Genomic DNA, 22,319 nt, shown 5'->3' with positions numbered 1-22,319 from the left:
ACTTAAAAATTAGCATTTAAATGCATATTATTTTTATTTTGGAGAGGGAGGGAGAGAAACATCAGTCTACTAGGGATCAAGCCCACAACCCAGGCATGTGCCCTGACTGGGAGTTCAACTGTGACCTCCTGGTTCATAGGTTGATGCTCAACCACTGAGCCATGCTGCCCGGCTTGGTCAGACAATTAACTTGTCCCTAATGCCTTGGCAGAGGCATTACAATGCCTTATACGGCCCTCGCACCCGACATTCCCCGTCCGTGCTACCAATCAAGCAAATCAGTCCTGTTCTTTCAACCATGAGTCGTCATGGCAGCCAAAGAGCATCCTCAGGACGGATGGAAGTGAGGGGGCGGCAGAGGCCTGTTGCTGGACCAGAGCTGGGGACACTGCTCAGCCGCACTGCGGGCTGTGGCCACGCGTCTCAGTGGAGGCAGCGCTGCCTGGGCCGACATTCAAACTCGTTCCCGGCCGGCCCTCAGGGCCTGTTCAGCCAGGCCGGCCGCCCAGGCAGTGTTAGCCGTGCACTGAGGTGCGGGGACATGAGTCTTCTGAGACCGCTCACTCAGTCCCACTTGTAAATGACCCATCAGCATAGTTCAAATCCTTCAGAGCTGCTTTAGGCACCTGTCTCCTGTGGCCGCAGGCTTCCCACCCCTCACTGAGGTCAGACAGCTCACCTATGTAGCTGAGGAGGACAGGAAGGAAGACCAGCCCGTGCGCGGCTCCCAGCAAGACCATAGCGAGGTACATCCTGAAGTAAAATATCTGGAAGATCTGAGACTTGGCAAAGGCCAACACCACAATCCCTCCAAATTTCGTAAGTGTGATTCCACTGAATACCTGAAAGAGAGAGGGTGTTAGACCTGCTCTAGTCCCCAATCGTAAGTGCACATTTCCTCATACAGGGACTTCGTAACAGTCAAGGTCAGAAGTCATGGGGGCCTGAGGCCCAGCTTTCAGAGCTCCTGCTAGTACATGATGTGCAACTTAAAATGCTTTATGTACTGCTTGTGAGCCTGGAACAAAGACAGTGTACAAGGGAAAAAGCTATGTTTCTGCATAGACACTATTCATGCATTTCTTAATATTTCCCGTTGAAAACCAGTTTAAGTATAAAATGGTTACAAAACAGGTTTGTGTTACTCGGTAACAGTCCCTCTTCAGTAACAAGTGGTTGATGGGTTAAACCAGGGTGTGGGGTGAGAGTCTGCAGACACAGGACAGACAGCTCACTGGACCCTGCTGCCCGCCCATCGCTGGCCTGGGCTCGTGGCAAAGGCTTCTGCTCGCTCACATCCACCCTGTTCCTGCTTCAGCCACCCGGCCGCCCCAAGAGCTTTCACCCACAGGAACATGGTAGAGAAGCCGGGTACAGCTATTTCATGAACTGCCTGAAACCTCGTCACCCCAGGAGCTGCTGTTAAGCAGAGGATGCAGATTCCCTCCTGAGCACTGGCTGGCCGAGTGCTCAGTCCACACTGACACCCCACGTTACTCACGGAGCTGCCCATGTGGGAGAGCGCCTCCTCTGCACGCGCCACGCGGCTGCCCTTCGCACTCACTGTGAAGGCCCTGGTGATGTGGGAGCAGAACTCCACCGAGATGCCGCAGCTCTGCAAGGAAGTGCCTCCTTTACGACCCGCCGTTTCTGGCTGAAACCACAGGCAGCCACCCCTTCCCAGGGCACCCGGGGGAGGGCCCTAAGAACCCTCGAGGACGAGCACTGAGAAGCCCCGTGACACCAGCCTGAATGCCCTGGGGACTGGTGGGACCCTCGGAGGCGCCCAGCGCCCCGGATCACACAGCATGTCTGCTTGTCTCGGGAAGCGGGCACCCCCCACGCCCTGCACGGGCCGCTCCGCCTGACCCACTGGCCACATCTGAAGAACATGGACTGCTGCTACTTTCCTTTAATACCTGCTTGAACGCTCCCAGCATCAAGACTAGTTATTAACTATGGGAAGCAAAAGGTATTGGTCCGAGAATTCCACCAAGGAGGGGGCAATATTTCTAAATAAGAAGTGACCTTGTTGCCATCATTAGGCTGTTTTTGCAAACCGTACAGAATAATAAAGGCAGAACACCTGCCACGCTAGGCCGTGACATCACAAGCCACTGGTGCACGTGACGTCCAGTCCCACTCGCCCGCCTGTGGCCCTGCCTCCATGTGCAGGGAGATGAGAGCTGGGCCGTCTCTCCTGGAAACGGGCCCCAGGAAGTGACCCAGGACTCACCATGACCAGGTTGACCAGGGAGACCGCGTTCAGGCTGATGCCCCACAGCCACATGACACCAAACATGTTGACCAGGATCATGGCGATGGTGACGCACATGATCACTGCAGACCACAGCTCACAGCCCAGCAGCACCACGGTCACCAGGAAGATGGCCCCCAGGGACACGCAGAGGTTGAAGACGGTGTCCTCTATAATGGTCAGGTACTGCTCGTAGAAAACGTAGAACACACTGTGGGGAGGGGGGGACCGTCAGCCGTCCTCCCGGGAAGCTCCACCCCCTCCTGCCACCATGCCACCCCAGGAGCAGGCAGCAGAGCCGTGCAGAACACCCCCGGGGGTAGCAGGACTCGGGGCAGCGATTCAGCGGGCCTGCGATGACCACTGCCCCCCAGGCCTAGCAATGACCCTATGCCCGTCTTTTATATAAAGTTTTTGTTCATAATCCCAGCCTACCCTGCTTTGCAGGTATGTACAAAGACTATTCCAGGGTATTTTGAAAAAACAAGTTCTGCTCTATCCCAAAATTATCTCAGGCCAATGGGGCTGTGCAGGGCCAGAGGAGAACTGGTTTTCTGCCAAGTTCACAGCTTTTCCCAGGAATCAGGACACCCCTCTGAGAGCTTGTCCCAGAAAAACATCCGTCCCTGCCGTACAGGTGAGGGCCGTCCCCTGCCGGACAGGTGTGGCCCGTCCCTAGGACACCCCATGTGTACAAGCCACACCCACCTGTATGGAAACACGCGGTAGTTGCTTCCTCCCTGGCTCATGGTCTGGGTGATGTTACCAGCAATGAGCCGGGCCTTTCTCATGGCGTCGATGAAGTCAGCAGAGGTCTGGAGCACGGTGTGGTAGGTCATGAAGTAGGTGGCGCCCACACCTGTGTCATTGCCCAGGATGTTAACGGCCGACCCGTAGGCAGCATGTCCCCTGAGAGAAGACAGTGGTGTCAGAGTCCGCGCAGGCACAGGAGAGCCGCTGGCCGGGCGCAGGGCAGGCCCTCCTGGGGACGCTGAAGGGCTGGCTCTTGCCTCCCTCTGGCTTCTCCCCACTCTGGCGGTTGGTGCACAGCTGCTACTGTTTCTCATCTGGCTCTGCTCGCAGCCAATGCGTTTTCATATGAGTCTGCTCAGCAATGATGTGAAACAGGAAGTGGGGAAGGAAGGCCGTGGAGTGAGGCCGAGTGAGGTCGGCCTGCAGAATGGCCCGGAACCCTCGGCAGAGTGCCTGCATTTGGGCGCAATATCGTCTCTGCGGACGGGCACACGGCTGACGCGGCCACGTGACGAGCTGGGGAATGAGGTGGTGGTGCCTACAGGACACTGCACAGAGGGGTGGCCACTGCTTCGTGCAGGCTGAGCTCACAGGGCTCCTCCTGTGTAGGACAGACTCAGTCTGCACCCAGACCCAGACGCAAGGTCCATTTCTATTCACTTCACTCCCAGAGCCTGGGACAGGTCTCGGAACAGACGTGCCCTCCGTGACTAACGATCTGTATTCCTGGGAGAAAACAGGACGCCCGGGCCTCCCTGACACGCATCCTCTCCTACGACAGCTCCCGAGCCGCCCCCGCCCCGCCCTCCCCCGCCCCCCCGCGCCCCCGGGATCCCCGTCTCCAGGCCAGACGTCCTGCTTCTGTGGGGACAGCGGCCTGGCTGCAGGCACAGGCTGGAGAGCAGCACAGTGGGGCCCAAACTATCTAAGCCTTAGCCTAGGACAGTGGTCGGCAAACCGCGGCTCGTGAGCCACATGCTGCTCTTTGGCCCCTTGAGTGTGGCTCTTCCACAAAATACCGACTTCTGCGCATGGGCCACGAAGTTTCAATCGCACTGTACATGCACACCCGTATGTGGTATTTTGTGGAAGAGCCACACTAAAGGAGCCAAAGAGCTGCATGTGGCTCGCCAGCCACGGTTTGCCGACCACGGACCTAGGATGACCTCACCCGAGCAGACACTGGCCCCTGCGCCCACAGACACGGAACAGACCACTCCTCTCCGCCCACGGACCGGCAGGAGGGCCGGACAGAGACGCCCAGGGAGCAAGTGCCAGCCAAGATGCAGTCGGCTGGAGACAGCGAGGAGCTTCCTGGAAGGGGTTTGGGGTTTCTTTCTCTCCCAGAGATCAGGAAAGGGTGAGGAGGGGTGGAAAGAGGGCCTCTCCCACACACTGTGGCTCCCCCGCCCTCCCCGAGTTTTCGGTGCAAACAGGTGGGTGCACATCGCGGGCTCGCTTACCCTTTGCCACACTTGGGGTTCGGGTTGTCGGAGAGGAACATGGGCAGGAACCGCATGAAGTCTCCCCCCTGGGGCCGCTGTTTGCCCTCGGGAGTCAGAGGCCTGCAGCGGATGCAGCCAGGGTCGGCCACTAGCAGAAACAAGGAAGGAGCCAAGGAGAAGAGAATGGGTCTCCAGATTTCACTTTAAAACATTTATGAGTATCTTTTCCTGAATCCTTTTCCTTATCCAAAAGCTCAAGCTCCCGTGAGTTTCACAGTCGGACGCATTTGACTGAGATGCCACCTCCATCTTGGCTGTAACACGTCCTGCCCTGCGTGAAGGACGGCCTCATGGGCATCACAGAGCCAGGGCTCCCACGTGTTTATCAAGGAAACGGTGGGACAACCTCGACTCTCAGCAACCACAGGGCAGCCACAGAGCAGATGGCCGATACCCAGCAGGAGGTGCCCGGTGTCGTCAGAAAAGACGAGAAACCCCAACTCTGAAACCAGAGCTCCTGACTCAGGCCTGGCTCAGCCTGCAGCCCTGGGGGGACAGCGAGTGACTGAGGAGGGGAGGAGACCCAGCGCAGGCAGGGAGTGGGCACACGTGGAGGTGAGTGCCATGCGATTTCCACGTCACCACGCTTCTCAGAAAAGCAGGACAGACTTGGGGGCGACATACCCGAGGCGTTGCAGAACTGCCCGGAGCTGTTGTGGACCCGGCAGCACGAGGACTGCGGCTTGACCCAGTCGAAGTAGTCGTCGATCCAGGACGAGGGGGGCGAAGCCGATCCGGGTGCTGCGGGGAGAGGGGCGTGACTGCCTGCCCCGGGAGCCCCAGGCCCGGCCCTGCTCGTGACACCAGCTTCCTGGCTGCACTCAACGCTGCTGCCGGGCGGAAGGACACGGCACTGGCCCTTCTGGAACCCTGAGGCCCAGGCGGTACGTTAGTCCTCTAAAGGCTTTGCTCAGGGAAGGCTCGAGTCAGCATATGTTCTGAAAACCTCACTTCCCGAGAGAATACCTTCTCAGGGAGGACTCTCGTCAGGCAGCCGGGGGAGGCACTCACTAGGCATCCAGCTCGGCCGCGTCGAACAGCTGCTGCACCAGCGAGTCGTTGTTGCAGCCCATGCCCCCGCACACCAGGTTCTGCCCCTGCAGGGACGTGTAGTCCAGCCCCTCCTCCACCACGAAGTAGACGGGTGGGCCCGCGTGCAGGAACTGGCTGAGGGACCTGAAATAGTCCATCACGTAGGAGTCCTGGAAGAAGAGGCAGCAGGAAGAGTGTGGGCGCGCTGAGGGCGTCTGATGAGGCCCAGTCAGGGCTCCCTGCAGAGCTGGTCCCGTTCCCACCCTCCTGGGCTCTGGTGCTCCCGCAGGTCCCGCTGTCAGGAGGGCGCCTCACAGGGTCAGCCTGCTGCTCCCACCTGTGCTGTGCCCAGCACTGTCTGGGCTCATAGTGCCAGGCCCCACGGGCACAGCCTGTGGCAGCTGAGGTCACAGGAGGCCCCGTCAGCACTGGCAGGCACAGCAGGCATTAACCTGAACCACCTGTGTGCACATTTGGACGTGTATCCACCCCTGACTGAGTAAGTTAAAATAAAGGCATCTTACTTCTGGCATTGAGAGAGACTGGTCCAATCCAATTTCCACCTTGTTCAGGACGGCGATGCTGAAGGAGAGAACGCCCACGAACACGGCCATCTGGAACGGGGTGGGTCACAGAAGCACTGCTGGTTACAAGGAGCTGAGTGAGGCTCTGCACACAGAGCACAGACCCCCTACACTGGACAGCAAGCCTGAACGGCACGCCCAGCACACGGAGGACGGGCGTCCAGAGTCAGACCACCCGGCTCACGGCGGCCCCTCCGCACGCAGCGGACACAGGGAAGCACTGAGCCTCTTAGCTCCCATCTCCTCAACACACCAGGGACACGAAGACTCTAACGCCAGCCAGTTCCGTGGACGAAACGAGGAAAATCTAGGCATGATCTAGACTTCAGCGCAGCACCTGACAACAGTGCTCAGTGAGCCACAGCTGCTCTTCCTTCCACCATCACTGGAAACTAACGTTCTCTTAGTGGAGCAGTGACAGACAGCAGCTGGGGCCACATAAACAGCTCTGCTGGCCACGAGAACCAGAGATCGAGGTGCTGCTGGGGCGGGGGGGGGGGGGGGCCGACACTTAGGGGGCAGCACAGGAGACCCCCGGTTACAGATCTTCACTGTGTGGCAGGTCCATGAATCTTCACGTGGGATAAAAGGACAGGAACCAGACCCGCCTGCTGTGCCCAGTCCAAGTCCTGGTTTTGAGACTGAATTACAACTACATGAGAAACAGGAGGAACTGGGCGAAGGGAATCTGGGCCCCTCTGTGCCTTGCAACTCAACCTCTAATTATTCCAAAACAAAAACTCAAAACAAAAGCTCTTGCTTACATTGACTGCAAAAAAATAGCTAAAAACATTTACGGCCCGGCCAGCGTGGCTCAGCGATTGAGCACTGACCTATGAACCAGGAGGTCAGAGTTCAACTCCCAGTCAGGGCACATGCCCAGATTGCAGACTCGATCCTCAGTAGGGGGCGTGCAGGAGGCAGCCAATTGATGATTCTCTCTCAACACTGATGTTTCTATCTCTTTCCCTCTCCCTTCCTCTATGAAATCAATAAAAATATATTTAAAAAAATAAGCATTTACTAGTACGTATTTGTCCGTATCAGCTTTGTTTCTGCACACGCAGCTGACAGCTGTCGGACCCCCATGCGTGCGGTTCTTAGGAGGCACGGGACAGAGTCTGTGCCGGGAGAAAACAGGAAGGAAACCCAGTGAGTTCCCACCACGATTGGCCGCATCCAGGCCTTGAGCAGCAGTGGGGAGTAGGAGTCTCGGAAGAAGCGGAACAAGCAGCTCTCGGAGGCCTGGAGGCCGGCGCCATCCTCGCCGCCACGGACACAGCACAGGATGTCCAGCCGGTTGTTCTGAGGGACAAAGGGAGCAAAGGTCATGCCCTCCAGCGCGTCAGACTCCAGACGCAGGTGGAACAGCCTGCAATCTGGTAACAACTCACCTCCTGACGCTTAACGTCCAAGCCCAGGAGGCTCACGAAGCAGGTGATCTGGAGCAGGAAGTCGATGAGGACGGCCATCCCGGCAAACAGCGAGAAGGTGTGCACGGCGGGCATCACCGACAGGGCTCCTGGGGAGGCGGGTGGGAGGGAGGCGGTCGTCACTGCCACTCACCGCAGAGGGCGCTGGCGCGTCGCATGCTCCCGGGTCCATAGAACACGAGGAGCTGCTCCCCTCCCCCCACTCCCAAAGGGTGGTCTCCGGAGGGTACCCGAGCTGAGAAGAGGCTGTCAGCATCAGAACCACCTGGGAGTTAAAATGCAGGTTCCTGGGCTCGGCCCCATCCTGCTTAACCAGACAGTGGACTTGACTTCAACCCAATTCCCGAGTATTTCATAGGCTCTCTGAGCCAATGTGTGCACATCAACACTTGAAAGCCACTAGCACAGGCCATTCTTACGGTGCCCTCCCTGCCCTCGTAAGAGGGACACGTTCCCATCTGCTGTCACACCAACATCAGTCTCTCTGTGTATTTACAGCCACGTGAGGGAGCTCCACGCCCACTGCACGGCTCAGACTCCCTGAAAGCTGGCCGCTCCGGGCCCACAGGCACTGCAGCCTGCTTGGCCCACACCCGATAAACCATCTTAACGTAAAGCACTTAGGAGATAAAACCAAGAGCCCACGTTGAACAGTGAGTCTGCTTCTCAGTGCGGCTGAGGAAGAAGCTGCCTGCAGCACTGGGCCAGCAACACACTGGACAGGACAGGACAGGACTCGGGCTCGGACCTGCCCGCAGCCCCCACCATGTCTCCCCGTGTCCGCCTGAGGCACAGCAGCTGCGCCTACCCTCACACTCGCCCTGGGTCTCGCCCTGGAGCTGAGAGGGGAACTAGCTGCTTTGCACCTGCACCGTGAGAGGAGCTCAGGCCGCGGGTCGCAGGGCTCAGGGCTCCATGGGAATGGAAGCTGATGTGTCCGTGCTGAGGCTGCCCCTGCGAGGCTCCTAATCGCCGTGAAGGCCTGGTGGCCCGCAGGCATGTGTGGGCTGTGTCTTCTCTGGCTTCTGGGTGAGCCTGACGGCCTCCTCTCCAGAGGATGAGCCGCTTCTCTCACTACACGCCAGAGGCGGCAGAGACAGCGGCCCCAGGACTGGCTGACGTCCCCAGGAGGAAGGACTGTGAAAGTGCTGGTTCTGTTCCAGCTCCTTGGGCTGAGGAAAGACCCGAGAACCCAGCTTATCACCACGCCGGTCCCATGAGCGCGTGCACAGGACGACTGCCCGGACAACAGCGTACGTGCCCTGCAGCTGCTGCCTGCGGTTTGGAGCTGCTGCCTGGAGGGCTGTTTTGAGGAACCCGTGGCTGTGCGAGAAGCTATTTTCAAATACCAATGTCTGCCGTGGGTGCCAGACAGGGGAAGTGGCAGAGGAGTCCTAGGCACCTGGACCCCAAGAGAGACACTGCCTGGAAGACGCAGAAAGAAGACACTGCTAACGGACACCAGGACCTGTCCCACGCTCTCCGGCGTCCACATGGCACCTCCCCGCTCAGTGCAGCTCAAGAAGGAAGAGCAGGGGGCACGTCCCACACCAGCCTCCTCCCCAGCAGCTGCAGCCGATTACCTAAGAAAAAGGCCACCGTCTCTGAAAAGGACGACAGGAACATGCTGGGGGCCACTTCTCCCAGGACCCTGCCCAGCTGCTGGTCCAGGGTCTCCCCTTCAAGGCGTTCGTCTCTCTTTAAAAAAAATCAAGCACACAACATGAACGTTTCTCAGTCACCACGCCACCGCTTTGCTTCTGTGTTAACAGTAAAGGAAAATGGTTAGTGGCATCTACGGATTGAACGTAATCTTTGGTGGGGGACCCGGCAGGCCTCAGGCTAGTTCACTCAGGGTGTTCCTGACCCCTGGGCGAGGTGACAGGTGAGGCTCCAGCAAAGGTAGGGTCACTTCTGAGGAAAGTACATGGGGTGCAGGCTGCAGGCAGCCGATCGTGAAATGACGTGCCACTTACGGCCACTGAGTCCCATGCAGGGAAGGCCACGGATAAGGCGGGGCCAAGTGAGAACAGTGATGGAGACCGTTTTCTACCTGGCGGGTCCTGTGCTGACCTGCCGTCCTGTTAGTGGTCCCTCTGACAGTCTCTCCTTCCACGCTATGCGGAGAATCGTTCCATAGCACTTGCACCCAAAATATTCCCCACAGCCCGTCAGCCCTTTCTGCATGTGCAGAGGGTGTCCCCAAAAATGTATGCACACACTTTCAATAATTATAAAGGCAGTGTTTTAAATACACTTCATTTTCAAACATAATAGAATCAGCTGTTAAAGTGTGTACATACACATTCTTTTGGGTCACTCTGTATTGAACATGTTTAAAATCAGATTCTCACTTTATCATACCAACCAAAGAGGGGGTGAACTTCTTGGTCCCCAATATGCAGAACAAGTGACGGACACCACAGAGGGATGGAGGTGTCTGAGTGTCCGCACACACACTCTGTGTGGAGCCGAGCAGCGCTCATGGAGCTCGCCCTTGGCTGCCACACTCCGTGAGACATGACACGCACCTGGTAGGTCTGGACCAGAATGAAGATGTTGTCCACCCCGACCGCCAGCACCAGGAAGGGGATGACCTCGATCACAATGAGGGTGAGGGGGACCCCAACGTAGCTGAAGATGCCCAGCGAGCAGGCCACCGAGCTCAGCACGATGAAGATGCCTGCGATGCCGAGGGAGACCTTGGAATCCACCTGAGATGCAACAAAGACACCGGCTGTCAGCACGCCCTGTCCGACCTGCCACTAAAGTCCTCGTCTCCGCCTGCCACACGGGACGGCCCATCTGGAGCTAAACGCTCAACTCCCAGTTTGAGAAAAAAATAAGAAAAATTGTCTAGGTCTTCCTAAAGAAGTTATATTTTATGAGCTTCCATTCTTAGGTGATAAGTAGACAAATCAGAAAAACTTGGACCATGTGAAATTAATTTTAAGTTGCAGATAAACGAAAAAGTTGGGACTGAGGAAATAAATGCAGGGAATAGGGAATGTTGCATACAACTAAAAAAGCACAGGGGAATTTGAGGCAGGTTTGAACATGATAAATTAAGAGGCAAAAATAGGGCCCAGGCTGCACCCTCCACTCCTAACAACACAGACACCACATCTCCACACCAGAGACCCTCACCAGAAGCCTGCTGCAGCTCTGGATGTGCCCCAAGGCGATGGAAATGTACAGAAACATGACGGCATAGCTGGTCACCACGGTGGAGATGTCACTGTTACTCTCACGGTTCAGTTCATCTTCAATACTTCGCTCAGCAGTGAAGGAAATGGTGAGATTTGGGTTCTTGTAGTTTTTCACAAAGGTAATAAACCTAAAGAGTACAAGAAGTTTATATTTTTAGTTAAAACTGAGTGAAAGCAAAGTGAGGGATTTCTTCCCAACTTTTAAAAAAGGTTTTTTTAATTTTTATTTATTAACTTTTTTAGGGAGGAAAAGAGAGACTGACTTGTTCCACTTATTCGCACACTCGTGGGCTGATTCCTGTATGAGCCCTGAGGATTGAGCCCTGGCATATGGGGACGACCGAGTCACCTGGCCGGGGCTCCCCAGCTTCTCTGACAAAAGCACTCAGATCTTCTCTGCTGGAGACGGGAGGGAGACAGTGCAGACATGCTGACTTTTCTGCCATTTAAATCGGTTTGGGACAAATTCGGAAATCGGTTCCTGGTCTCATTCTTTTTTACTAAAAGATTTCTAAGTGAAGTCTGTGCACTGTGATAAAGATACATGCTTGTGGAGTATAATTTAAAAGCTGACCACAGGTTAAAGAAGCCCTATCAGAACCTGGCTGACTCCTTTGCAGGATGGTGAGTTGATGCTAAAATTCCCAGAGAATCGCAAGAGGCCCAGAAGAGCTAAACCTGCTATTTATTTTAAGAACAAGCAGGAGGGTCCGCATGTCCTGACTTCAAACTCATCCCAAAACAAGAGTGAACAGGAGTGCGCTGCCCGCGCCAGGCTACACATTCAGAGCGAAGGAGCAGAACCAGAGTCCACTTACTTCTCAACAGAGGAGCAAACGGCGGAAAAGACGAACTTTTTCCGCAAATGGTCTGGGACAACTGGATAGCCACATGCAAGAGAACGCTGAACCTTTACCTCACACCACATCCAAAAATGAACTCAAAAGGACCAAAGACCTAATGTGAGAGCTAAAACAATAAAACTCTTAGAAAAGCACAGACATAAATCTGCACGTCCAGGGGTTAGGGTTCCCAGCCATGACACAAAAAGCACGAGCAACAAAAGAAAAAATGGATAAACTGGGCTTCATCAAAGTTAAAAACGACTGTGTCTCAGAGAACACCGTCAAGAAAGCAAAAAACCAAAAACCAAAAAATGAGAGAAAATACTTGGAAATCATGTTATCTAATAAGGGACTTGTAGGCTATATAAGAATTCTTATACTTCAATCATAAAAATACAAATGACCAGCTAAAAAAAGGATAAAGAATATGAATAAACACCTCTCTGAGGAGGTAATGCGGAGGCAGTAAGGGCGTGAAGAGATGCTAGAAGTCGTCAGGCACCAGGGAACCACATCACAGCCCGACAAGGCTGTGCTGACAAGGACGGGGAACGTGAAACCGCCACACACTGCGGTGGGAACGGAAAGTGGTGCCGTCCCTTTGGAAAACCGGCTGGCAGTTCCTCAGAGTGACCATGTGGCCCTCCCGTCCTAATCGTAGCACACACCCAGAGAAATAAAAAGTTCCCACAGACACTTGTGCACAAATGTCTACAGCAGCATTATTCGCAGCAGTCACAGGAGAACCGCCCGCCCGCCTCGGCGGGTGAATGGATGCCGGAACCCGCTCTGTCCACGGACGGACCGTCACGCGCCACAGAAAGGAAAGGACCGGCACACGCCGCAGCCTGGATTAACCTTGACTACATTGTGCTACATGGAAGGTGCCAGACACAGAATCTCACACACGATTCCATGCATATAAACAAGTCCAGAATAGGAAAGTGCATGGAGACAGAAAGCAGTCAGTGGCTGCGCAGGCTGGGAGGGGAGGACGAGAGGGTGGGGGTAGTCGCTAAAGGGGTGGGGCTGCGTTCTGAGGTCAAGACCGTCCTACCATTGGCTGTGGTGACGGCGGCACATCATCTGTGAATAGACTAAAGCTGCTGGACCGAACGCTCTCACTAAGGGAGTGAAATGTATGGTGTGGACCAGTCTCAGGAAAGCTGCTTTTTAGGAGAATGCACTTGATGCAGATGATGAAGGGAGAGTCACAGCCCATCCTCCTCACGTCGCCCCGTTCCCTGGAGGCGCAGGCACGGTGACACCGGCCTGGACAGCTTCCTGGGCGTGGGCGGCGCGGGCAGCATATGCTTATTCACACGTGCTGACTGCGAGTTTATTTAGTGCATCTCGAACCACTTACCACCTGCCTGAACGACTGCGCACTTCCGACTTACGTATCCCTTCCTAATAACGTACATCCAGCTAGCTCCCCGTTTTTGCTGTTAGAACACGATGAAGGCAAAGTTTCTGCCTGTACACTTGTGTAGGGAGATCTGTTCACACAATGTTTTTAGGTACGTTTACTCACAGATCTCACTGGTAACGAGTGAAAAGACATCACTCAGATGAGGGGGTGGGGGGTGGGGTGGAGGGTTAGTTTAGCGGAGGAGGCTCAGGTGGTCTCTGCTGGTGCCCAGCTTCCCACACCCCCTGCGAGCACTCACTCTCTTTCCCAGGCCTGGGCCCGCTGGAGCTTCTCCGTGTCGTTGTAGTAATTATTGACAGGAAAGGTCATCACCAGGGCGGTGGCGTTATTGTAGTTTTGATCTAGAAAGGGAAAATGTGACATCGACAAGGTTACCAGCTTGCAGAAAAGTAGGCCAGTGCAAGGGGCAGTGACGGGACAGCTGGCGACTTCCCCCCGGGCTGCAGACCACGCCCCGCGCGCTCGGAACAGCAGTTCCTGAAACGGTGCCTGCGAAGCGTGGAGAACAAATGAAACGGTTCCCTGTGGAAGCAGCACACACTGCCATCCGGGGAAGACGCCCTTTTATTCATTCCGCAGCACACATCCCAGCAGAGCCGAGCGGTGCTCTGAGCGCCCTCTCCTTCCTCTCCTCGCTCCCTCTTGGCCTGCCCATCCTGGGACTCTGCCAGGACAGTCCTCAGAGGCACAAGCACACATCCCCCCCCCTCTTATACAACAGCCGCGTACTACTCTGCACATCATGCTTTTACGTTTGTATCTTGAGGCTGTTTCCTTTTAGTACAGAAAGAGCTTCCTTATTCTTTTTTCTGCTGTACAACATTGTCTAGTATAATGTAACCAACCTCCCACTGATGGATATTTTTAGTTTTTAAAATCATCAACAAAGTTACTACAAGGACTAACCTTCTATTTTTAATATGCAAAGTACATATTTGTAGAATCAATTCTTACAATCACCGAGTCAAAACGTTTGTGCATTTCTAATTGTGACTGATTCTCCCAAATTGCCCACCAAAATTCTACCCTATTTTTCACTCAACAGAATATTTACTGAGACACTTTAGTGCCTGGCAGGACTGAAGTACCATGGATACATCAGTGAACAAAGGAGGTGAGACCCCTGCCTTTTCCTGGAGTTTATACTCTAGGCCCCAGTTCACATGCCCCACCTGTGGCCGTCACCCATCGGTTCCGAGCTCCCAGCCCTGTGCTCACCTGTGAGGCAGGAAGACTGAGTGAGTGCCCGTCACGGCCTAGGAGTGGGGTGGAGCATGTCCCCTCTGCAATGTTAACTGTCATGGGGCTTCCCTCCTTTTCTCTTCTTACACAAGAGCTCTTTATATGTTAAATACTAATTTTTCTCCAGTTTATTGCTTTTATTTTTTAAACCCTATGGCGTTTGCTCTCCATGTAGGAATTTAAAGTTCTCACGTAGTCAAATCCATCAGTGATTCCTGGGGCGGCCTTGAGTTTTATCTTGCTAGAAATGCCTTCTCCATTTAAAAATTCCTCCTGTATTGTCTTCTAGTCCTTTATAGTTTCCCTTCTTACATTTCAACCTGGGGTCCATCTGGAATGTATTTTGGTGGAAGGAATAAGGTAGAGATCAAATTTAATTGACGGCTGTGACTAGCAAGCTGGTGCCGTCTTTCCCACCACAGAAATGGCACTTTATTCCCGCAGAGCAGGGCTTAGGAAACATGCCGCCTCTGCATTTGGGGGGGGTGGGGGAGGGGGAAACCCATGAGTCGCCGTAATCAGGCTTCAGATGCCAGAGCCACCATGTGAGTCAGCACCCACGGCCGGGGACCCACCCCGAGGTGCTGGGGGACCAGCAGAGAGCCAGCCAATGGCTCCCCCACCTTAACTGTGTCTGCGCTCTCAGCCAATGGCTCCCCTCCCTTAACTGTGTCTGCGCTCTCAGCCAATGGCTCCCCCCCTTAACTGTGTCTGCGCTCTCAGCCAATGGCTCCTCCTCCCTTAAATGTGTCTGCGCTCTCAGCCAATGGCCCCCCTCCCTTAAATGTGTCTGCGCTCTCAGCCAATGGCTTCCCTCCCTTAAATGTGTCTGCGCTCTCAGCCAATGGCTTCCCTCCCTTAAATGTGTCTGCGCTCTCAGCCAATGGCTCCTCCTCCCTTAAATGTGTCTGCGCTCTCAGCCAATGGCTTCCCTCCCTTAACTGTGTCTGCGCTCTCAGCCAATGGCTCCCCTCCCTTAACTGTGTCTGCGCTCTCAGCCAATGGCCCCCCTCCCTTAACTGTGTCTGCGCTCTCAGCCAATGGCTCCTCCTCCCTTAAATGTGTCTGCGCTCTCAGCCAATGGCTTCCCTCCCTTAAATGTGTCTGCGCTCTCAGCCAATGGCTCCTCCTCCCTTAAATGTGTCTGCGCTCTCAGCCAATGGCTTCCCTCCCTTAACTGTGTCTGCGCTCTCAGCCAATGGCTCCCCTCCCTTAACTGTGTCTGCGCTCTCAGCCAATGGCCCCCCTCCCTTAACTGTGTCTGCGCTCTCAGCCAATGGCCCCCCTCCCTTAAATGTGTCTGCGCTCTCAGCCAATGGCCCCCCTCCCTTAAATGTGTCTGCGCTCTCAGCCAATGGCTCCCCCCCTTAACTGTGTCTGCGCTCTCAGCCAATGGCTTCCCTCCCTTAAATGTGTCTGCGCTTTTAGCCAATTGGTTTAGAAAGGAAAGAATCCCCAGTGTTCTGTGTCTCCACCTGGCATGGCGTCTCTTCCCGTCACAGGGTTCTCAGCCTGAGGTCCCCGGATCCCGTGGGGTCCTACAGGTGGGCTCCCCGGGTTTCGGGAATGCCTGAGGCTGCACTGCATGTGGTGTGACGTATGCAATTACATTATTCCAGGGACACACCCTTAACTTTCAACAGCTTCCTAAAGTGTGACCCAAATCCAGAAAAACCCAAACCCACAGGAGATACTGCATTTGGGATTGACGAAACAGGAGATTAATACAAGTGCTGAATGTGTAAAGCCTTTATGACTTCCACTGGACTGTCAATCAAAGGCCAGGTCCTCTCACTCACCGTCATAACCTCCCAGCACCAGCCACGGGAACACAGGCCCTCCGAACGTCCCCAGGCAGGGGTCGTGCAGCAGGCTGGTGTCGTTCAGCGAGGCAGGAGCCCTGTGAGGAGACAGCCCGTTAGAACCAGCCTCGGGCCATCCGAGACCTGACTGCTGACCAGGCCACCCCGTTTTCACGCATGTATTCAGCAGAACATTCACAAATCCAAGCATCACGTGGGCCCCAAGGCTCCTCAGGACTCCCTGAGCGAGGCAGGAAACAGCACAGCATGACTCAGGGAGCAGCTAATGCAGGAAGAACAGTCCCTGCACCAGCAGCGCGTGCAGAGCCAGGCCCCAGGCCCAGGGAGAATCCACCGGGAGGGAGTAGGCTGTTCCCTGCACCTCAGGTGTGCGGGTGGGGGCGGGGCAAGAACAGGCATGGCGGGGGGGGGGGGGGGGGGGGGGGGGGGAGGAGAAAGCAAGAAGTGGCGGTTTGAGGAACAAGAAGTCCTGTGTCCAGAGCATGGGGGACCCCGCGAGGACTCCCCAGAGAGAGGGGCCTGGGAAGTGACAGATGCCGGGCTAAGTGTCGTGTTTCATCCTGAAGGCACGGGAATAACGAGACCTGGGACAGGACAGGGGCTGCTTTCCAAAGGCAACTGCGCGCAAAGCGGAAGGAGGTCTGTGTGTGGGGAAGGGGGGCAGGGAGACAGTCGGGGTCTGTGCCAGGCCCAGGGAGGACAGCCAGGAGCTCAGCCCCAAAAGGGTCACATTTAGGAACAAGAACAGACAGAGCGTAAGGTCATCACACCAGGCGAGGAGTCAGAGCGCCAAGATGGCCAGAGCACCTCCTCCGTGAAGAACAGCCCTGGTGATGTCTGACCGGCTGAACAGGCGTGTCCAGGCCAGGCCAGGGCACAGGGCAAGGCGTCAGGGGCCTCCCCTGACTGCCTGAATTATAAACACTCTGCCAGCCAGACACGCCTCCTGCAGGAAGCAGCTTTCCTGCCCGAATCTAAACCTGCCCCCGCCGGCTGCCCTCGGGAAGGGGACGCTGTCCGGTTCAAGACCATTCCTGTCCTCACATAACGATAAGGAAGGCACCGCAGCGTTCACGTTTGTGTGTGTGGCTGTGTGACCGATGATGCCCCTGGGCCTGGACTCGCCGCTCCGTCCACTGTGGACTCTTCCTCCGAGTTCACAGCTCCCTCCCTCTCCCTCTGAGCAGCCCCACCCCAAAGCCGGCACCTGCCTGCCCGCCTGGCTCACCATCTCCACGCCTGCCTCTGCCTGGCACCAGGGCTGCACCCCGGCCCCCTCTGTTGGGACATCTGCCTCTGTGCTCACCCAGGCTCCAGGCCCACAGCGGGTGCAGCAGCAGCAAGCGCTTGGAGGTCGGTGGGGGGGGAGTGAGCGACCTGCCACGTACCGGACACAGTACAGCAGGTGCGTGTGGTAATCCGCATAGGTATAGAAGTCGTCCCCTATCTCGTGGTCCAGCACGGAGTGGCTGTTCTGGAAGTAATTTAACACACTCAGGATGGTGCAGTTCTTGTTATACGGGGAGAGCGGGGCCAAGCAGATGTCCTGGAGGGTCACGGTCTCGTTGTTGTAAGATGCAGTGATGTGTTCAATGGCTGTTTGTAAGTCAAGAACCTGAAACAAGATACAAATCCGAAAACACGTCAGATTTCTCAGAGTCTGACTCATCCCTGCTGCCAAGGGGTCAGAAGATAGAGTACCTGAGGGAAACCCTTCCTAACACGGAGCAGAGCGGATGGGGACAGTGTGGCAGGGCATCTGATGACACCCAAGATGGCAAACTGGGATGGGGACCCTATATCGAGGCGTCCAGAGAGATGGGGAGGCAACCCCATCACCAGGCAGAGCACATGAGCCTCATCCCTCGCACCCTTCTCCAGCAGTGACCGGCAGGGAGCAGCAGTGACCGGCAATGACCGGCAGGGAGCAGCACTGACCAGTAGGGCCAGCAGAGAGAAGCAGGCCTTCTCCTCCGACACGCCCCTCACACCAATACCCCCTGAAACCCAAAGTTTAATGCCGTTGTGCAATCGCTGATTAAACAGGAGGCGGGGGGCAGTGTGTCCACAGGCACATTTCCCCGGGGCCAGCGAGATGGGGAGAACAGGTGGATCTTGTCCCAGACGCCTCAGTAGCTGCAGCCAGTGGCACCGTCACCCCTGAGGGCAGAGCAGTGGCCACTCTTCCCAGGGCCCAGGACCGGCGGGCTCAGGCCTCTGGGTTCTAGCACATTATCTCTAAATGCCCAGCGGGAGAGTCCCAGGTTCCCAAGGGAACTAGAACACAGACGCTTCAGTCCAGAAACACTCACCCCAGCTTCTAGAAGAAGCAAGACCGTCCACATGCAGCACATACAACACCCGTCATTCACCTTCTTGAGGACTAGCTCTACTTTCACCATTAAGGTTTTTAATCTCCCACCACACTCACACCCAGAGCTGGTGGTGAAGCCGGCAAACCACCGTGTGCCCTGGAACCGCTGTCCTCGAGGCGCAGGTTACCTGGTGCAGGATCCCTTTGTCGAGCGGAGGTCCGAAGGGCACGTCGGACCCCGAGGGGTACGGCTCGTAAGTGTGCACGGCGGTGTGGGGCGCCTGGATGATGAGCTGCTCCGTGCGGAAGAAAGGCCCGAAGTGGGTGTCGAAGTACTCCTTCTCCAGGCGCGCCTGGCTGCTGGGGGCCGACCAGAGGTCCACGGGGCTGGTGGTGACGCGGACGAACACCAGGCCCGAGGAGCAGGCGGCGATGAAGGCCAGGGAGGAGAAAATGACACAGCCGGGGTTTCGGACACAGAAGGAGCCCCACCGGGTGAAGAGCCGCCTCAAGCAGCCCTCGAATGCGGCGCCAAGCGGGTCGCAGCAGGAGGCCTCCCCTGGAGGAGAAGTGGGGGCGGTAAGGGCCAGGCCATTCCTGAACGTTGGGCAGGGAAAGCATCAGCTACGCCTCCACCTGGCAGGAGTCCTGGCTGCACCTCCCCGTGCGCTGGCCCTCAGCGTCCTACCTGCCCTGGAGGCCACCCTTCCTGCCTGCCCACCATGACCGCCAGGCCCACCCCAGGAGGACGATGCTCAGGTACCCGCCTCTGAAAGGCCAGCTCTCTGGCACCCTGAGCTCAGCAGCTCCGTAACCTTCCCTGCTGCTCCCGCCTCAGCCCTGGTCAGCACCCAGCTCTGTCCCGCCCATGGTCCCTGCCCACGGTCACCCACGGCTGCTGGTAATTACCTGGCTCCGACCTGCCGCCCCACTAGCCTGTAGTGACATGGCAGGGCCTGTCTGTCCTGCTCCGAACTGTCCTCAGCCGGAGCAGTCTGTCCCCACAGGTGCATAAACACCCAACACAACCCACCCTTTCATTCAAGTTCAAGGGGCCTACCTGTGTCGCTGACACTCATCGGGAAAGCTATGCTGCTATCAATGGGGGTGTACTCGGAGACCAAGTACCGTTTTCTGAAAAGTGAAAGCAGGTAAGTAGTATCAGGGGGTTTCAGCACAAGGAGGTCTCTGACATTCCCGCTCAAAGCTTCCTTCCTCCTCCCATGGTCCTCTGCCCCCCAAGTTCACAGAGTGCCACACAGGGTCCATGTCTCTCCCCCAAGACATCGATCAACTACAGAGAGAAACAGTGACTCCACAGTGGAGAGCCCAGTGCTCACGGGGAGCGCCCACAAGGGGACTCGCTGACATCACGTGCCCCCGGCAGGACGTGCTGACAGAGGTGCCACAGCAGGGCTGTGAGGTTCCTGGGCAAAACCCACAGCCTCACCCAACCAGGAGAAGTAGCGGGTAAAGCTGAATCGAGGGACATTCCACAAACAACCGACCAGGACTCACCCGAAGTGCCGAAGTCACAAAAGGGAAAGACTAAGGCACTACCTGTCACCGGCTAGAGGAGACCAAGGAAATGCAAAAGGGGGTGCAGTGTGGGGTCCGACAGGGGAAACAGGCAGGTTTTCATATCGTCCGTAGCTTAGCTAAGATTATACCACTGTCATTTCCGTGGCTTTGGTAATTATAAACGATGGGTTATGTAATTACAACATTAGGGGAAACTGGGTAAAGGATAAAGTATGAATTAAGACCCCCCCGCCCCACACACACACACACACAGCACACACAGCACATCTTTGTACCTTTCTCCTAAGTCTAAAATTATTTTAAAATAAAAAGTTAAATAAAATGAACTGTCCTAAATCAAGATGCAAATATCTAAAGGGACTATAGTATAGTATTGCATTTAAGTAAATTTGCATCCGATTAGGTTCCGAAGACTTTCTAATGGGTGGTCTCTGCACGGTGCTAATTCACATCCTTTTGAATGAATCAGTGAGACCAGCTTCTAATGTCCCAGTGTCTGCACAGGCCCTGGTTGTTTCCTGTTGCCGGACATAAGCATCCACGGGATGGCTTTAGTGCAGAGAACTGTTTCCTGTCTTACTGCCCAAGGTCTGGGTCATGTGCTCTTCTTACTCTGAAGGACAAACGAACGGCTTACCTATAGCACCACACGGCAAAAATGGCTCCAAAAAACATGAGCAAAAACGCCATGTAGGTGGCCCACATGACGACGTACATGGCGTCCAGGCCCCAGATTCTCCAGGGGACGGGAGGGGGGCGGCGGCTGGGGTCGGGGGCCGCACACGGCCGAGCAGTCCTGGCAGCTGCAGGGCCCGGTGACCTCGTCCACAGGCTCGGCACAGCCCTTGGTGGCGTTGTTCATCGGCTCCATCCCGTGGGCCGGGAGGTCTGCAGCGAGGACGGTGTTGAGTGACAGTCTCAATTTAAAAACACTACAGAGCTGGCGTTAAACACACTGAAACCCAATGATAAGCACCCTGAGCTCTACAGCACGACTGGAGGTGTCTGTCTGACCAGAGTCTGTGCTGCCGCTGAGTCCTGTAAAATGTTAAGCTGCTGCGGTAACTCTGAGCACAGACGGTTTGTCGCTGAGATCTGAGTGCCTCCCCTTCCAAGGCCTGGTTCCCACTGAGCAGCGAGGCTGACACAAGCGCAGAGCCCCTGACCGGGCTTCTGCAAGGATTTGGCCTTTATTTTTTAAATAAAAGCCCAGGTGACCCTTTCAATCATGCAGCAACACCTGAAGGCAAGTCCTCCTCCTCCTCCACTCCCCTCCCAGACCCCGGTGACCAGGGCAGGACAAGTGCCCCCCCCACCCCCATCCCCCCCACCCGTACCTCCCCCACGCCCCTGCTCAGGGGAGGGACACCCAGGCTTCCGCCTGGCTCATCTTCCTGCCGCACTGAAGGCTCCTGGGCGCTAACACCCTGACTGCGCCACCCTGAGCGCGTGCCCACCTGAGAAGACGGGAGTGATGGTGAAGGGGGCCTGGCCGTTGTCCTTGTTGAACATGTACTCGATCCAGTTGGTGGCGTTGCAGGCTGCGGCCTCCTTCCCACACAGGAGCCCCAGGGCCTTGTCGTTGCTCGAGGGGGCCTCCACGTCCCTGCAGGCGTTGTACATGGCTAGCAGGGGAAAGGGAGGAAGGCGGAAATGCCGCTGCCGTCACAGGGCGAGACCACAAAGGCCTCCGTGTGTGACCTGGAGTGGACGTGCACGTGCACCGAGGGCAGAAGGCAGGACGGAGCGGCCACGGTGCACAAGGGCGGCCCTGGAGATCACCCCTGGCCCAGCTCATCACACCGACTTGGCCAGAGTCCAGTCTCACACACGACAGGCAGGAAGCCAGTCCTCCCGGGAGCCCACGCTGCCCAGAGGCACCCTCCCTCCTGCACGGAGGTGCGGCTGAGGCTGAGGATGGACAGCTAAGAGCTTAGTGCCCCTCGGCCAACAAAGCTGGCTCCAGAAACCTCCTGCGGCAGGAACTGCACTGTAATAGGACTGTTCTCTTACTTCACGTGCAGAGCATGCGCTGCGAGTGTACGGGACCACACCTGCCACCTGTGTGTTCTGTTTCTTTCTAGTTTGTCTGGCTGACATTTTTCTTTCCTTTCCCTACGTCTGGGGGTTCCTCTCTCATCCATTCTGGAGGGTCCTCAGCCATTTTCCTTTTGCTCACTGTCTCCCCAACTCTCTCTCTCTTGTCTTCTGTCAGAGCCCCTCACTTTACCCCACGTGCCACTTCTGTAATGATCTGTGCAAGTCTCTGCTGTCCTCTGGGTAATTCCATCACATCTTCCCGCCTGCCACTTGGTTTTCAGGTTTTTGTTTTAGTAAATATTTCAAGC

General features: G+C 56.0%; 1 protein-coding gene across 1 annotated transcript in view; it reads right to left on the bottom strand.

The window, feature by feature from the left end:
- NPC1 (NPC intracellular cholesterol transporter 1) overlaps positions 1-22,319 on the bottom strand; it is a 37,676-nt gene that overhangs the window by 687 nt on the left and 14,670 nt on the right. Inside the window, 22 exon segments of the mRNA XM_070421275.1 lie at positions 680-842; positions 1,502-1,615; positions 2,237-2,468; positions 2,966-3,166; positions 4,474-4,603; positions 5,140-5,236; positions 5,238-5,256; positions 5,527-5,717; positions 6,072-6,161; positions 7,296-7,436; positions 7,526-7,653; positions 9,148-9,262; positions 10,096-10,278; positions 10,712-10,901; positions 13,289-13,391; positions 16,092-16,192; positions 17,504-17,730; positions 18,618-18,988; positions 19,490-19,563; positions 20,609-20,727; positions 20,729-20,859; positions 21,429-21,596. Of these exon segments, the coding sequence (XP_070277376.1) occupies positions 680-842; positions 1,502-1,615; positions 2,237-2,468; positions 2,966-3,166; positions 4,474-4,603; positions 5,140-5,236; positions 5,238-5,256; positions 5,527-5,717; positions 6,072-6,161; positions 7,296-7,436; positions 7,526-7,653; positions 9,148-9,262; positions 10,096-10,278; positions 10,712-10,901; positions 13,289-13,391; positions 16,092-16,192; positions 17,504-17,730; positions 18,618-18,988; positions 19,490-19,563; positions 20,609-20,727; positions 20,729-20,859; positions 21,429-21,596 (3,288 nt within the window).

Source organism: Myotis yumanensis, unplaced genomic scaffold (genome assembly GCF_028538775.1).
Source record: "Myotis yumanensis isolate MYYU_CA2020_CCGP unplaced genomic scaffold, mMyoYum1.0.hap1 SCAF_7, whole genome shotgun sequence".
NCBI classification, from domain to species: Eukaryota; Metazoa; Chordata; class Mammalia; order Chiroptera; family Vespertilionidae; genus Myotis; species Myotis yumanensis.
Note: the sequence above shows the minus strand (reverse complement) of the source record. Positions and strands in the feature narration are given on the sequence as shown.